The sequence below is a fragment of the Nothoprocta perdicaria genome, unplaced genomic scaffold, assembly GCF_003342845.1.
Source record: "Nothoprocta perdicaria isolate Ctin4 unplaced genomic scaffold, notPer1 scaffold_4, whole genome shotgun sequence".
Lineage (NCBI taxonomy): Eukaryota > Metazoa > Chordata > Aves > Tinamiformes > Tinamidae > Nothoprocta > Nothoprocta perdicaria.
This window is the reverse complement of record NW_020455643.1, coordinates 7,245,131-7,262,479: the sequence shown is the minus strand read 5'-3', so window position 1 is coordinate 7,262,479 and position 17,349 is coordinate 7,245,131. Positions and strand designations below refer to the sequence as shown.

At 49.9% G+C, this 17,349-nt stretch overlaps 1 protein-coding gene and 1 long non-coding RNA gene across 4 annotated transcripts in view; both read right to left on the bottom strand.

Moving 5' to 3' along the window:
- LOC112952516 overlaps positions 1-17,349 on the bottom strand; it is a 104,199-nt gene that overhangs the window by 31,779 nt on the left and 55,071 nt on the right. For 2 of the 3 annotated variants that reach the window (XR_003250410.1, XR_003250409.1), the window contains exon 2: positions 11,249-11,523. This is a non-coding gene — a long non-coding RNA (uncharacterized LOC112952516). Of the gene's footprint in view, positions 1-11,248; positions 11,540-17,349 lie in introns of those variants that run through there. The other variant, XR_003250408.1, reaches the window with a different exon arrangement.
- On the bottom strand, positions 9-1,335 carry SOX2 (SRY-box 2). The gene has a single exon (XM_026045384.1). It carries the CDS (start codon positions 1,055-1,057, stop codon positions 110-112), a length of 948 nt encoding a protein of 315 aa, XP_025901169.1. The 5' UTR covers positions 1,058-1,335; the 3' UTR covers positions 9-109.

Below are 17,349 nucleotides of genomic sequence, written 5' to 3'. Positions count from 1 at the left end.
AAAAAAAAAAAAAGTCCAGAATTTCTAATAAAAGTTTTTCTTTTGTTGTTTGTTTGTTTCGTTGTGTTTAGTTTAGTTTTCCTTTCCCCCGCCCCCGGCCCCTTTTGTCTTACATATGCGATAGAGGGAGTGTGCCATTAATGGCTGTGCCAGGAACAGGTGCGCTCTGGTAGTGTTGGGACATATGAAGTCTGCTTGGGGCAGCTGGTTCTGGTACCTCCGCACCTGGTAGATACATGCTGATCATGTCCCGGAGGTCCCCCGCTTGGCAAGGAGCCCTCGAGTGAGACGACGAAGTGACTACGGGGGGACTCGAGCTGGATTCCGTCTTGACCACCGAGCCCATGGAGCCCAGGGCCATGGCCGGGGTGCCCTGCTGCGAGTAGGACATGCTGTAGGTGGGCGAGCCGTTCATGTAGGTCTGCGAGCTGCTCATGGAGTTGTACTGCAGGGCGCTCACGTCGTAGCGGTGCATGGGCTGCATCTGCGCCGCGTTGTGCGCGTTCAAGCCCGGGTGCTGCGGGTAGCCGAGCTGCTCTTGCATCATCCCATAGCCCCCGTTGGTCCAGCCGTTCATGTGCGCGTAACTGTCCATCCGCTGGTTCACCCCAGCTCCCAAGGTGGCCCCAACCCCGACCCCGCTCGTCATGGTGTTGGTGCCCGGCGCCAGCAAGCCCCCCGGCAACGTGTACTTATCCTTCTTCATGAGGGTCTTGGTTTTCCGCCGGGGTCGGTATTTATAATCCGGGTGCTCCTTCATGTGCAGAGCTCGGAGCCGCTTGGCTTCGTCAATGAAGGGTCTCTTCTCCGCCTCGGATAAAAGTTTCCACTCGGCCCCGAGCCGCTTGCTGATCTCCGAGTTGTGCATCTTGGGGTTCTCCTGGGCCATCTTGCGCCGCTGCCCCCGGGACCACACCATGAACGCGTTCATGGGCCGCTTCACCCGGTCCGGGCTGTTCTTCTGGTTGTTAGCGGCCGAGTTGGAGTTGCCCGTGCCTCCCCCCGAAGTTTGCTGGGGGGCGGGCGGCTTCAGCTCGGTTTCCATCATGTTGTACATTCAAACTACTTTTGCCTGCGACCAGCCTGGAGCGGAGAAGCGAGTGGCGGCGGCAAAGTCCCGAGCCGGACTTTTTTTTTTCCTCTTTTTTTTCCTAGGGAGGGGTAGGAAAGGGGGGAGGGGGACTCCCCAAAACCACACTTGGATCAAGATCAGGATCTTCCTCTTCGCTGGTGGATTAATAATGCTAATAACTGCTATTATGACCGCCGGAGCCTCGATTTAAAAAAAAAAAAAAAAAAAAAAAAAAAAACTTCTTCCTCCTTTTCCCCTTTTCTCCGCTGCCTCTCGCTCGCTCTCTCTCTCTCTCTCCACCTCGGTCTTAAAGAGCCAGCAAACTACTTTCCCCCCTTTTGCAAACACACACACTCTCTCTCTCTGCCTTGACAACTCCTGATACTTTTTTGAACAAGTTAATAGACAACCATCCATGTGACGGGGGCTTGTCAGGCAATAAATGCGCGGGCCGCGGCCAATCAGCGCGCGGCGGCTCCGCCACTGAGGACAAGTCTCTACCCCTGGTTTTGCATGAAACGGGGCGGGCGCTCGGCGGGGGGGGCGGGCCCGGGGGCGGCCCGGGCGGCCGCTGCGCAGCCTTTTGTATCGCCCCCTCCAGCAACAGGTCACACACGCCTTTTGGAGGAAGTGGGTAAACAGCATTGTTGCTACGTGCGTTTTATTATTATTATTATTACTATTATTTCGGTAAAGTTGGTGTTGGGGCTGGGGGAAGCCGCGGGGGGAGGCCAGCGACGACGGCTTCCCCCCCCCCCCCCCGGTGTCCCCTCGGCCCGCGGACGGCCGCGACCCGCGTGTGCAGCGCTCGGCTCCGCCCGCGCTGTCCCCCCCTCCCCAGAGCCCCCAAAGAGGAGCCCCGGCCCCCGCCGCCCTTCCTGCCTCCCCGGGCCCGGTTCCGCTCAGCCCCTCGCTCCTTCCCGCCCGCGGCGTCGCCGAACGGCGCGGGGGAAAGGGAGAAGAAAGGTGCCCGACGAGGGACGCCGGGGGGACCAAAGGCCGAGGCCGCACAAGCCAAGCGAGGAGGGCACCCCCGGGCGCGGGGAGTCCCGTCCCGTCGGCCGGGGCGCGGGGGGGATGGCGAGAGGGCGGCGCGGCCGTTACAGATAGGTAGTTTTGTTTCTCTTGTTGTCGCTACACGGGGCCCAACAAAGCGGCGGCGAAGTTTAAAGTTTCCTTGCACTCTCGTGTTGGGATCTCTGTTGCTAAAACGCACTTGACGACAAAGAGAGGAGGGGAAGGAGGAAGAAGAGCGCTGGAGGCGGCGGGGAGGGGGGGTCCCGGCAGGCCCGCCGTACGCGCCCGCCCCAGCGTGGCGCGCATCACCCGCGGGCCYCGCTCCTCGCCGGCCCCCTCGACGTCCCCGCCGACCCCCCAGGGCGCTACCGCAGGGTTTTGTGTCCCCAACGCGGAGCAAAGACAGTTCCCCCTCCCCTCCTCATTCCAGGGCATCAAGCGGGGGGACCCGCGGATCTCCGCGGGGGCGGCGGGGCCCTCGGGGCAGCGCCCCGGGCCCGGCCCCGCCGCGCAGCTCCGCGCGCTCAGGCGCGGCGCGGCGGCGCCCCCTGCTGGCTGCGCCCGCGCGCCGCGGGGAGCTGCCGCGGGAGCGCGCGGAGCGGGAGCTGCGGTGCACACAACGGCCATATACGCACGACATATATACAAACACCTACATAAATAGCCCCGCTTCACCCATGCATCCTTTCTTTTTTTTTGTTTTGTTTTTTTTTTTTTTTTAAATTTTGGATTATGCAAATAAATCCGATCGGATTTAATGTGTCTAAGTCGAAAATATGTATAGAACCCGCAAATACGTGACAGGTCAAACGGCGGGAAAATAGGTACAAATTATCAGATCCGGGAAAGAAACGGCTTCTGATTGTCCAGACACTCCCGAGGGCACCGGACTGTTTACTTTCTTATTGTTTACGCATGGCTCTGCACTTAGAAAACGTTATTCCCTTCCCCCTCCGCCCCCTCCGAAATCTCGGCGATAATTAAGTTGAAGAAATAAATGGGGGGTCAGGAGGGTGGTAGCGGTGTTTGYTTATCACACTGCAGTGATAACTGCGTACTGGAGGTGCGCAAGTTGCGCTGGGCTGCTCGGCCCGGGACTCCGCGCAGCATCGTGCGGGCGCCGGGGCTGCGAGCCGGGCCTAGCCCCGTCGCAACTATATTTATCTTGCAGAGAAGGGATGGAAATAACCCCCCGAATCTGTTATCGGGAGTATTTACAGCTCTATTTTAATTACCGTTTTACTTATCGACGCAACAAACTCTCTCCGGCACATATACATAACAATGCACTATAGAAAATAAGATAAGGGCGATAGCTCTTTTAGAACAACTTCCCTTTTTCCTCTGGCTACGGTTGTTTGGCTGTATATATATACACATACACAAGTATAGATGGACCAGGATGCTGACTGTAAAATAAAAACGAGGAAATGGTACCTCGGTTTTCTGTATTAATAACAATTCCACCAGCTTTCTCTGGGAGGATATAGACGTGCTGAAAGGGAGGCCTGCGGAGGGATGGTTTAATCTGCGTGGATTTAAAAAATCGTTGCCTTTGGTATAATTTATGGAAATGAAAAGTGCTTACATTAAACAAATAGTCTGCAAATGTTCTCAATGATGGGTTCGGCGGCGCCTTCACTTGTATTTCCAGTTCGTGAGTTTCTAAAAAAGAAAATGAACGCTAACCACTTAGATTTTATGTATTTATTGCTACGATACTCAGCGATTTCCTGAAAAACCCTGGGGATACAACCTATGGTGTTAACTGTATCGCAAGGAATACACACATTTTCATATTTTTCCTGAACCTACTCGTAACCAATCTAAAGCAAACTATTAAGCAGTCTTGTGGAGATGGGAGATTGCAGCTCCATTTTTTTGTCCTTAGCTGCAAATAGAGGTTTAACTTGCAGTAATTAGGTGAGAACTAGCCAAGCATCTTACTATTATGATGCTTGTTAAAAACGCTTCTTTTCTGCATCTGCATTTGAGTGTGTTCCCCTCCACTCTTAATCTTCTTATGGAAATGAAGGCGAACGGCAGGGAACCTGCAGAGACTTAGAGAATGTCCTTGTTAACTGGAATTTCTCAGCATTGCTAATTAGCAGAGTTTGACGACCACCAGTATTGGGGAAAGCTCTGTTTAGCCACTCACAAACCCTTCCGAGGAAGAGCAGACTAATTTTATTTTGTAATTAAAATCTGAAAAAAAGGACCTATTTGACAGTTCGGGCTATGAGAGTTTTATCTCACTGTGAAATAATTACTGCCTTGATAACTCAATTTTCTGCAAAATGTCAACTGTAAGCTCCAAAAGTTTTAATTTCATTACGTTTAGAAAAAAAATATATCTGAAGACGCAAACGTGCCTAGTAATTTCCTCCTCTCCCCCTTTGGTTCTGYAGCAGCTAAACACACGGGAGCCAAAGTTTCCCAGGGAAGTTTCCCCCCGGCGTCCCAAGCCCTGCCTGGGGGTATTTCGGCTATCACCTGGTGCATCTGCGGGAGCATCCCGAGCAGAAGAAGGGCAGAAATCCCCTTGAATGGTCTTAAAAAAATTAATAAATGAATAAAAGCACGCGTTGCTGCCAGGCGCAAACCCAGGCAGGGACCGGGGTCGGCAGTGGAGACCCAGCCCGGCCGCGCGGCGWTTCCGCAGCCGCGCAAACAGCGCCCGGCCGCCCCCGCGGGGCACTCAAAGGGGTTCACGCGAACTTAGGCAGCTGGGGGGGGCCGCATCCGAGCGCGGCCGCGGAGCTGCGCGCACCGCTCCGCGCAGGGGCTGTCCCAGCTCCCCACCTCCCCCGGCGCCGGCGGCCTCCGAGGCCCGAGGGCGCCTATTGGGGGAATGTGGGGGGGAACCGAGGCGCTGGAGCAAGTGTAATCCACTCTGCTTACATTTTGGATATTTTTTATTATTATTTAAAACGGTTTAATCTGCTTTTTGTCCCGGCCTGTCCAGCAAGCAGCCCGATTGTCATTCTCAGAAGTGGCATTAGATGTACAAACGACCGAGGGGGGCGAGTAACAAATGCTCCAGCCAGACCCAATTTCACCCAATAATTTCATTCAAGGGCTCTAAGGACCCTTGAAAGCCGGGGAATGCCGAGGCAGCTCCGCATTCCTGCCCGGGCTCCTCTTTCATCCTAATGCTCCCTAATGAAACCTAAGGGCGCGCGCACGTGCGGCGGGGCGCGAGCGGCTCCCCCCGCGCCCGCGGAGCAGCTCCGCGCCCCACGGCAGCGCTCGGCTCCGGGGCTTCACGGCGGTAGAGAAAAACAAAACAAAACAGAAAGAAATGTGGCGAAGTTACGGCGGAGGGAAAATTGGGCTCCATCTTTCCCCAGTACTGCGAAAGGGAAATTAAAAACTCCCGAGCGATCCCTGCGGACGCGGTTCACGGGATCCATGCGCAGCCGCGCAGGCAGCTCGGACACAGCGGCCTCCAAGGCCTCCAAAACGCTCCTCAAGGCGCCGGCACAACGAATGCCCGTGCGGAGCTTGGCGCTAAGAGACCCCGCGGCCTTCGCGATATGGCCTAGGGGTGGGTTTTATTATTACTATTACTATTACTATTATTATTATTATTATTATTATTATTATTATTATTATTATTATTATTATTATTATTATTATTATTATTACATGCACCTCGAATAGCTCTCCCTAGACCTTTTCCAGAGAATACTGTATGTCAAGACCAGTAAAAGTCAAAGGCTTTTTCTTTGTTGTTTTGTTTTGTTTTCCTTCATGACCTTTAAAAAAGAGAGAAAGGGGGAAAAAAAAAGACATAAAATCAAGCGCCCGTGGTGAGGATAAACTCAGAAATCACTGCACAGCAAAACGGCGGAGAATTACAGCTGAGTGCAGGCCCTTTAGCAGCAACGCAGTCCCCTTGAACGGGATCCTTTCTGGCTGCCCATTTAAAGTTATCTTTCCTTCCTAGTTTTATAAGAACAAATGGGTTTTCTTTTCCCATTGTAGCTGAATGAACTCATGTATATTAAACACAAAACCCCTCCTGAAGAACGCTAACTGCTTCCCTTGAGCCCACAAAGACACGCACACAAAAAAATCAGAATTAAAGGTTTCCAATTCCGAGTAAGTCCCCTTAGCGCTCCCAGGCTTGGAGAGTATAGAGTTTGAGACATTTTCAGGAAGTCTTAATGGCTGAAAGAAGATGTATTAAAGATAAACCTGTTATCTTTTGCTGAAGTTTAGGTTTCTATTTTATTTCTCTTCTCTTTCACCCTTTTTACATTGATTTACGAAAACCACAATGTTAAAAAAAAAAAAGAAATAGTATCCATCCCTGAGATCACAAGTGTCACCTAAATCTAATGAAGTCCTCTCTGGGCAGCGCGCCGTTTTGATGGGATTATTCAGGCTTCTCCATGGAAGCCACAAGGCTGCCCAAAGGAGCTCTCACAATTGCAATGGCAACGCAGGAGACGAAACCTGGGGACTTCAAGGATGCTTCTTTCCTTCTCGGTGTTCCTCAAAAAACCCGAGAATCCCGAGGCAGGGATTGAAAAGTACATTAGAAAAAAAAAAGAGAGAGAAAAAAAATTAAAAAAAAAATCCCCTTTCCAGTGATTCACAGATCAGTGACACCATCGCCCGTAATGGGACCAAGACGGTGACTTTTATCTTGCTGCGTTCCTCCTAGTCCTTAATTTGGAGCTCATTGACARGACAGGCGGTAATGACACTTGCAGAACTGTTATGGTCGGGAGTGACAATCTCTCCATCTCGCCCATGGTTTATTGACACCATGGGCTCATTGTGTCAAGTTAGGCTTGTGATTTCTGTATCTTCAGGCGCCTGGCTCGCAGGGAGGGGGGAATTTTAATTCAAATTATAGCCTAGCTGTCTATACGGGGGATTCATATTCAGACGGCGCTTAATCGGAGCAAGAGAGACGGCGCTGTAAATAATAACAACTACACGTCCCATGTGTCTATCTAGGGTCCTCCATCCAAGGGGCTGGAAGAACTGTGAAAGACCGGGGGCGCGGGAAGGAGCCGAGTGAAGTCTATACGTAGCCGCCCTGAAGGGGCAGAGACGGGCAGGGAACCCCGCACCTTCACCCAGGCTTAGGCCGGGACCAGTATAGACATGGGAAGTGTTTGAGCGCACACAGAGCTGCAGCATCCGGACTGGGTTGCGTGGGGTGTCGCGGCCCTTATTTCATGGTAATCCTCCGGGTTTTGGTTCCACTGCGGGGTTTTGGTCCCACTGCGCCCGTGGAGAGGAGTCTGCGGGGCCTGTGGCCCTGCCCAGGCACATGGAGCTACTGAGGGACGGAGAGCGGCGGAGAGGACACAAAGAGGAGGCAAAGCAGGAGCAGCCCCCGGGAAGCGGCGCTTCGGCTCGCTTTGCTGTTTTGCAAAGAAAAAGCCAAGGGCCAGTCAGAAAAGCCGTGGCTCGCAAAGCCTCCTATACCGCAGCACATAAATAATCCCAAAACACCCGCACTTCACCCCCAAGATGGGGTGAAGGACAAGGAGGCGTGGGGCGATACCCCCGGGTGCCTGCTGAGCTTCGGAGCTCCCCGGATTCCCGGCATCTGCTCCTGGGAGCTCCCGGGAGCCTCGCGGCCGTGCCCAGGGAACCCAAACCCCGCTCGCAGCAGCGCGTGGGAGCCTCCAATTTACGTGACAGCCCCTGCCTCGGGGAGCAGGGGGCTACGACCCCGTTATACCCCCTCACAACTGCTGCGTCCAAGAGCAGCGCTCACAGTATCTCTCCCAGAGCCGGGTTAAACACCCACGTTTCGGCAACTCGCTGAGTTTTAGGTAAAGTGCCTCCTGACGTTAAAATGTGTATACCAACTGCTCCATAATATATATTTTTTTTCTCGTTTCCCGTGGTAATTGACTTATAATATCTCTGTTTATAGCCAGCTTGACAGATGTATATAAATGCATATTTTTGCTTAATTTCAGAGTTATATATACCCTACGCATGCTAACTAAAAAAAAATAGTAAAGGAAATCTGGGAATTCCGTTGTGCAGGAAATCTTTGCAGGGCTTTAGCTATTATTTATAGAAAACGCCGTGTCTTTATTTTAGGCGCTCTTACTACACAACTGCCTTATTAGGAATCTCAAGCGGAGATCAAACTGAGAGAATGGAGCAAGAACACTCAGCGTGACAATAATCTTTAAAAATACTACTCATATATAATTTCCAAAGTGAAAAGTTTATTGTGAGCCCAACAACCATAGGATTCATTTAATAGAAAAAACTGCGGCATTACGCCTTCCATCCAGGCTGTCAACAGGAGATACAAAATAACCCCAATTTGGCAGAAATAATTTGGTTTCCATTAGTGTTTCTTTTCGCACGCAATACGCATAAACTGTGTTGGTTATTACTGCAACTTGCAAATACGGCCGTTAAATGCATTGCACAAAGCTATGCAGATGCCTCTAAAATAAGTGGCTAATTCATCTAAAAAGTTGGTGTCACCGCAGCACTTCACATATTTCAGCTAATCGTTTTATATCACCTAGGTTTCTTTTAAATCTGCCCTCTCAATAGTGAAATAAAATAAGAAAGGGGGAAAAAAAGAAACCTAACCTCTCCATGCATTCACTTAAGATAGCGTTTTTTCTTTTTCTTTCTTTCTTTCTTTTTTTTTTTTCTCTTTTTTTTTTTTTTTTTTTTTTTTTTTTTTCCCCGGGAATAAGGGGGGGGGAAGAGATTTTCTTTTTCTTGTAGGGATGTGAGACGACTTTATTGCTTTGGATTTTAAAGCATCTAATTTTAGACCATTTCTATTTTACTTAATGAAACGGAAACGTCCACCTCTGCTCACAAGCAACACCTGTCAGCACTGACTTCTTTCGGAACACTTTGGGACAGAGACACGTGYGGCAGCCTGTGAGAGGCTGGGATTTCCCGAGAGCGCTGGGACACCGGAGCAGGAAAGTAGGGAAGTAGGGAAAGGTCCTAATTATTCCGGTGTCCTAAGGATACCAATATAAGGATAAGGATACCAATGCCGTGTAGGTCGGCACCTACACGTTGAGGAGCTGACGCCGGCCGTGCCGGGCCACAGAAAGAGCCTCCGGCACTGGAATTTCGGAAGCCTCTGGTGAGAAATAAAGCAGATGATTTTTTTTTTTTTTTTTTTTTTAATCCCCAGACAGCTCAATTTGGAGGCGGTTTCCCCTCCTTTCCACGATTTCTGCGTCTGGGTTATACGCTCACTTTGAATTTCCTTATCTCGAAAATATAAATAAATAATAAGTARGGAAGCAAAGAAAAAGGAAAGAAGCAGAGAGACAGGAAGAACTGGCAAACCCGGCGCCCGGGCAGCGCTGCTCGCCCGCGCTTCACGCCGTTCGCGCGCGTTAATCCCCGCGCGGCGGCGCCCGCCGCGCCCGACAGGGGGCGCCGCGCCCCGCGCTACGCGGCCGCGCGGAAGGGGGAGCGCGCGGGATCTTAGCGGGGTCGAGTACAGATCTTTAGTCTTCATGGATAAAAAGAGATTAAAGGCTAAATTCTTCTCTCCCTCTCTCTTTTTTTTTTTTTTTTTTTATTTTTTTTTGTATCAATTTTAACCAACTACGAAAATGTAGAGCTTTCATCCTTTGATGTCGCCCAGAAAGAAACTGTTATATCACTCGCGAAATTACATCGTTCCGGAGCCAGCAAACCAGCCGTGGAGTGGAGAAATAATTTAATTAAAAAATAATAATATGAGGACCTGAGCTTCCTCAGTGGCACTTAAAAGCTCATGCACACCCCTCCAGATTCCCTCTTCCCTGCGCTCCCAATGTTTTCCCGTTGCCACTGGATGGGGATAATTAAAAATAAAATAAAATAACTCTAGACCGTGGATCGTATTCGTCTTTTGCGGTGTTTTCTACATAGTCAGTCTATAGCGCACAGCCCTGCTCTAAAGAAGCAGAATATCATGGAAGAGCAAATCGCTAAGAACCATAAATCAAATGTTGGTCTTTCACCATATTAAGCATAAATAAAATTGTAACCGGCTACCCACTTTCTCCTTACTATAAAAACTCTTCACCTGTATTTAAATAGCACGTCTTTAATTACAGCAGTTGGGGATGTATGAGGCTGAAATGAAATTAGCAGTCATTACCAGTCCTTTAACTCCGTGGTGCTTTTGATCAGCACTAAATTAGCTTTCCAGTCCTAACAAAGGCTCTATAGCAAGCAGTGGGCTGTAAATAAGACAGCTCGACCTGCCCTCAACACCTTTTCTCTTGTCAATCACAGCTCTATCATTCAGCCCGAGATTAACCTTTATCTACCAAATTCTTACCAAAAAAAAAAAAAAAAAAAAAAAAAAAGGAGGGTGAAAGAGGAGGAGGAAAAAAATCCAAGCTCAACTTTGCTAAGAGTAGCTATAATGCGCTTTCCTATAAATGGAATTATAACGAGACAAAATGTCAAAATCCATCTTTGCCAACCCAAATTGCAGCGCATCGGAAGGTAGTGCTGGACCGAGGCAAGGAAATGTTTGGATCTATTCCCAACTTCCTTGGGCGCGTCCCCCGCTCCCCGCGCAGCCGCACGGCGAGGCCGCGCGCGGGGCTCCGCGCCTCCGGCCGCGGCTCTGGGCTGCGGGGGCCGCGCGCGGGCGCGGAGCGGCCGGGAAGGCGCCGGGCGCGGGCGGGCAGCGCGGCCGCGCAGGCACYAGGGGGCGCCCGAGAGCGAGCGCCGCCCGCCGCGCTGCGCTGCGCGTCTCTGCGCGCCCAGGTGACCCCCGTCCCACACACCCCAATCCCGGCGGGGCGCAGGTCTGCACCGCCCGCGGCTGCTGCTTTACCCCCATCCCCGGCCGGGGGACACTGCGCGGCGCGCGGAGCCTCTAAGCGGCGCTGGGCGCAAGTCGGATGAGCGCTGCCCTCCCGCTCCGCCCGGGGCCGCAAAGGGGCAACGCGAGGGCCGCTCCGCTCGTGCCCGCGGAGGCAGCGCGGGCGGCGCAGCGCGATGGTGGCCAGGACACGCCGCGCAGCGTCACTCGAGCCGCCCGCGCTGACGCCGGCAGCTGCCCCCGGCGCGGACAGCGGCGCGCGAACCGCGAGCTCTATTTCGAAATCGTTTTAAAGGTCACGGGGGAGGAAGAAAAAGGGGGGGGGAAACTGTGAATGTCAAAGTTCTGCTGCAGCTACTTACATGTCCGTGCCAGAGCAGGGTGGTGTCTAGTTAGCGCTTTGATTGGCAGCTTAAAGCGAAAGTCCGCGCGGACTCCGGAGCCCTGAGGAGACCCCGGGGTTTCATCACTTTGCACCGGACAGAGGCAGTTGAAGGAAGCTCGCACGTCCCCTTCTTCTCCTCTCCTCCTCCATCCAGGACAGAGAATGAATCCATTTCGGTTTTTCTTCCCCCGGCTCTCCTTCCGTTTGCCTACACATCCTCCAAGTCCTAGCCCTAGCTTTTAACTGCAGTCCCTGGAACAAGAGGAAAAAAAAACCGTTTATGGCTTAAAAAATCCAAATGGCTGATTTTGTGTGTGTGTGTTATAAGAATGCACCCACAACAACAAAAAAGTCACTTCTCTGTCCCCCACCGTACAGCAGAAGAATAATAAAAAAGCTTTATATTTTGCAGTGGGTATTCAAAGATAATTTGATGCCATTGTTTCTGCTACAGATGGTTCTTTTTAATACAATAACACTGCTCTTTGTGCATACTACACACAATAAAAATCGAAAGCGTTCTCCTGAATAACCATTTTGTTCTCGCTTGTATACAGGCCAACAAAAGCTGCCGTGAGGTAATGGGTTCTGTTTATTGAAGCCATAGAATGGAGGTTTGATAAAGATTTTTGTATATAGGGGTAAAAAAAAATAATAAAATAAAGACCTTGCAAGGTCGAGCTGATCTCGGCGTATTTATTACTAGTGAAATATTTTATCAATATATTTATTTGAATTGCAGCTGCAGGGTTTTCTCCTCCCCTCCCTCCCCCCCGCGCCCCATCCCTAATCAGCCTAAACATCTGTTTCTTTGAATTTGGGGAGAGATGTGGTCGTAGCCAGACCTGAAAAAAAAACGAAAAAAATAAAGAAAAAAATAAAGAGTTTGCGAGAGCGCGGGGCAAAGAGCTCGGGGGAGCAGGCGGCGAGCAGCGGCGGAGCCCCGGCCGCGCACTACGGGGCGCATCTTTGCGCGCGTTTGTTTCACGGACAGCTTTCTTCGCCCACGCGCGCACCAGGGCGCGCACTGAGGCTCAGGCAGCCGGGGACTTGCGCACGGCGCTGCCGGGCATGCAGGGCGGGTGCTGCGCCCCACGCGCAACAGCCGCGCAGCCGCGTAGCCCCCCGCGGCGCGCAGCGCCTTCACCCGCCGCTCTCCTTGGTTTTCCCGCAATTGTCACTGCAAAGAAGGGTCTGTCCCCAGCCCTGCCTACAGTGCCCGCGTCCGCAGGGCGCAGCCAGCAGCACCAACTGGAAGTTTGCGAGGGTGCCCGCGGCTCYCCGCGAGTTCCCGCGAAATGCCAACTTCTGCTGAGTAACGAATCCATTAGCAAAAGAGAGGGGAGAGGGAGAATGAAAAAAAATAGACGCATTAGATGGAAACAGGGAGCAACGCAGCTAGTTCTGCCCTGTAAACAGCCTCCCTGGTCCAGGCGTCCGCCAGTGTCCCTGTCACCGAGCTGGGGATGCCGGCCGCATCCCCTGGAAGAGACCCCAAGGCAGAGGCGGCGCCGAGACGAGCGGCTTCGCGGGGCCGTGTCTGTCTATCCACCTTTCCATAGGAATTACTGGGACAGCTCCCCGTGCCGCTGCGCCCGGGCTGACAGTAATCCACCTCAGTGACTTCTGCCCTTTGTGTTTTCACAAAACTCGGCTCACTTGTAGCACGACAACAGCACGGAATAATGACTTTAACCTTCAAACATCCTTTAATTAGCTTTTTCAGCAAACCAAAAGATGCTCAAATGAGCCCTTTGACAAAAACTGACCTGTGCCTTCCAGAGCTACTTTCACTTTGGCAACTAAGACGTTATTGGTTCACAACTCATCTGAAGTCATCTAATAAGGGATTATTTGGGGACTATTACCCACGCGCCAATTAAAGCTTCTCCGTTGAAATTCGGGAAACAAAGATAAGCATCAAAACGGAAAATTAAACTATTTGCACATGGTTTGTTTTTCAACAACCCATTTTCCGTCTCAGGATAAACATGTTGGCTTCGCAGCGCGGGGCGGCGGAAAGGGCGCGGGCGCGGAGCGCGGGGCGCGGAGGCGGCCGCGCTCCCACGAGGAGCAGCCGAGGGGCTCATTTGGGGACTCAGCACAGAGAAGTCCCTCGCAGAGAGGGGCCCGGTGCCCATCTATAAAACTCGCTTCGTGCAAGCATTTAAATGCGACGAGAAGCATGGCAGAAAAGGTCCCAACTTGCCCAAATGAAGTGAGTTATAAGTGTTTTTTTTTTTTTTTTTTAACCTAAAACAGTAAAATTCAGAAAGTGTCACTTCTCCCCCAGAGCAGTGAAAGAAAGGGATTAATAACAAATGCGCATTTTGCTACGTAGAGTGGTTCTTTGGGTTAAACGTGAGCCAGATACTCTACAGCTTAATATGGACTTATTGAGGAAAAAATATATTTTTTTCAGACAAAACATCCCGATTGCTCAAAAAATTCACGTTCTCCTTAACCTCTGCATACAAATCTCGGCGAGAGTTTCCAGGCAAATTAAAGCAGCATCCTACAGCACGATCAGAAAGACATCTCAGGAATGCCCCGCATCTAAGAAGGAAATACGGATCCCTCGCGTTAGCCTTAAACACGAAATTGGCTTAAGCCTCATTTTGCAGACAACCGGAAACGAAATCATCGGTGCGTGGGGACCGGGTCGCTGCAACTTTCTAGAGCTCCGCATCTGCATTTCCAACACTTTATAGTTGAGGGAAAAAAAAAAAAAAAAAAAGTCAATGACAAGTTGGAAGGGCTCTAAAAGAGCATTTGTGATCCCCACACGCATTTTCCGCCCTGGTCTGCAGAGGGCTGCGGTCGCACACGGGCATACAGAGCTCTCTGCTTCGCACGGGCTRTGTCCGGCATTGGTCGCACGGAGTAGAAAATGAATTAACCAGATTCTGGCTCTCACAACTCAATTCTTTTTAGGCTCCGAATAATCATCTGCACCTAGGAGTGTAAATAAAATAGCAGATCACTTAATTCTCCCTGAAACGCACCCATGTACCGCATAGTCAGGCACAAAATACCAATGGGGAGTTTCCAAATCTCCCCTCGAGGGACTGAGGGCAGAATGTCGGACCAGCAACTCTGCGCAGACAAGAAATAAGTCCTACAATTCAGACTGCCTGCCGAGGAAAAACAAAACAAACAACCAAAAAGCACTGGCCGTGCCTTAAAGTAGCGAAGAAGAGCCCGGCTGCTGCTGGCACTTCTCGCGCATTGCTAGCGCTGTTATTGCCAGCCCCAATATTTCACTATTTACTGGAATTCACTGGCTGAAGCAGCCGCTCAGACACGGCCGCTGCTTGGCTCCAGCCGCGCTCAAACCCTCTCCGCTCCCCGGCAGCTTCGCGGTAGCTCCGCGGCAGGAACGGGGGTCAGCACGAACTGGACAAGCCCGCATTTTGCATTCTGGCTCCATGACAAGAGGACTGAAGTTTAATTCAGGCGCATCGGCTCCCGCGGCTGCTACCGGCTACGCGGGAGCGGAGCCGAGCGGGGCTGCGCGGGCAGCCGCGGAGCATCCGAGATCTCCTCCAGCGCCCGCGGAGGGACGGGTCCCTAAGAGCAGAGTTTGGCCCTTCCAAAGCTCCGCACCCTTTCAAAGCGCGGAGCTGGGCTCGGCCTGAGAAGGCTTCCCGAGGATGATTCCCAGCGGTGCCCCAAAGGGGTGCGTGTACCCGCCCGCACCTGCGCGCGCGTGCACGGGGAAACACAACCCTCCAAACGGCCCCGCAACGTCCCACCACCTCACAGCGCCCAAAGAACTTTTCTGAAACAGTATTTTTCCTCATGCTCTGGGATCTGGTGGCACAAAMCCCCCCCAATTAAAAGCTAAGGCCGCGCAGTTTACAAAAGCAGCTCTTGGGAAGCTGCGGGTTGCAGAGCAGGCCGGGCGCCCGTGCGCGGGACCGCAGGGCAGAGCCGCGCGTGGGGCCTCCTGAAATAAAGAGGAGTGGAGGGGATTCAATCGGCTGTGGGTTTTTTTTATGTATTTTTTTTTAATTTTTATTTATTTATTTATTTATTTATTTTGTGTGTGTGTGTGTGTGTGATTGCTCTGACAGACCTGAAACCTTCTCTTTGCCTACCTCAGCCTTTGCCACAATATTTTGGCTAGTAGTTACGTAGTTGCTGTGGATAGTTATGATGCCAAATGTGCCTTTACTGAAATGTAACCATGTGACACAGGGCATATTTCGCCTGAGAGAGGAAAAAAAAAAAAAAAAGAAAGAAAAGAGGAGAAGAGGAAAAAGAACAGTCCCTATATATATAGTCATATATACATTCTTTAGATAGTTACCTTCTTTGCTGGTGGACTCATTTTACAAATTAAGATGAATTTATGAATTAAATTTCTTATTTCTTTGGAATATACTACTGAATTCCTGGGTATGTATCACAAATATATATATTGAGTCTGAAATTATTTTCAKGAGTAACAACAATAATCGGATGCAATTTAAGTGGATAATGTGCTCACTGTAACTATACTCCTTACACAGTATACATCAYGTTCATAAACACTCAATACACTATACATATAACAGCATATGATATCTGCTATGATATGATAACAGCATATGTAATATCGGACATTTATAGGGATCAGAGACAGGTTTCCACAGAAGTACACACAAACACAGGATTTGCAAGTGTAATACAGCCATATGTACTCATATACTTAAGSAACACTATTTTGAAGATTGAATTTTGATTACTGATAGCATGGAGTAAGGTGACAATCTATGGAWGATGTCCTGTTCATTTTTCAAAACTTATGTTTTCATTATGTAGTTATTTGTTACCATTGAGATACTGGAACTCAAAGGGATGCACTAGTTGGCATCCTAGTRGACGTCACTGGCAATGTCCTTCCTGTACTTTATTCATCATAATTCACTTCTTAAGACATGGGTGAATATGCAAATATTAGGTTTTGTTTGTTTGTTTTGGTGGTGGTTCCTGTACAGTTCAAGGTAGCCTTCCACCACCCTCACAACCTCCTTATAGTAACATCTATTACCTTTAACTCAAAGATCCCCTCAATATCCTCTTATGAACATTCAACAACCTCATAAYGCAGGTTTAGTTTGATTAGAAACACTCTGATTTAGACAGACCCTCACAATTTTTGCTTCCTGATTGTTTCTCTCTCTCTCTTTTTTTTTTTTTTTTTTTTTTNTTTTTTTTTTTTTTTTTTTCCCCAGTGTCCATTTTCACTCTAACCATTTTAGGAATCAAGATAGCAATCATGGTCTGCAGCAAGTCACAATACACAACAGACCATATCCAGCATCCCTTCCTCCAAAAAACTGTAGGAATCCCTCTGCATAATTTTATCCCTCCACCCAGATTACAAAGTAGCACCATCAAGTTTGCTGATAGGTAAAAGAAATTCTGGTTATAGCCAGAACAAGATAAAGCAGAACATGCAGAAATGAGGGATCTCTCTTTGCAGCAGGAAAAGGGCAAACTCATATTGAGACTGACACTGAACTGAACTATGCCATGGATTACGTATCATCCACTTCCATCAAATTCAAGGCCCAGGAACCAAGGGGGAGGGAAGCGTGTATGAGCAGACACTTAGAAGGTAAAACACCCCAATTAACCTCATTAAGCGCTACAAAACTGCACTGTTAATATTCTAGGGTTTTCAAATTGTTGTTGTTGTTGTGCAGGAGAATCTGTTGGACTATATCATGTGCTTTGCCCTAGTCTCCCAAACCAGCACTGCCCTTCTTAAGGTCAGGGGAGTGTATCTTAAAACATTCATATATTTTAAAAATATGCATTGTTACTTTAATAGGCACCGTGGATAGTTTAATTTGTATCTGTATTAAATTAAACATATGGTGAACAGGGTATAATAGATTTTCTATAATTTAGCTGCCAATGTGGCAACAGAAGCCAGTTACTCTCACCAGCAGACTTGTCAGTGGTTTGTTTACTAGCTTATTTGAATTAAAATAAAGCTTCGCTTCTGCTGACTGCACATCATTATCTATGAGACCATAATCCTGCTAGCAAATCCTATATCTTCCAGAACTGGCTCTTTTGTTTGGG

What these genes read in the sequence shown, in the direction of transcription:
- SOX2 (XM_026045384.1), bottom strand. Translation starts at nt 1,057, where the DNA reads ATGTACAACATGATGGAAACCGAGCTGAAGCCGCCCGCCCCCCAGCAA.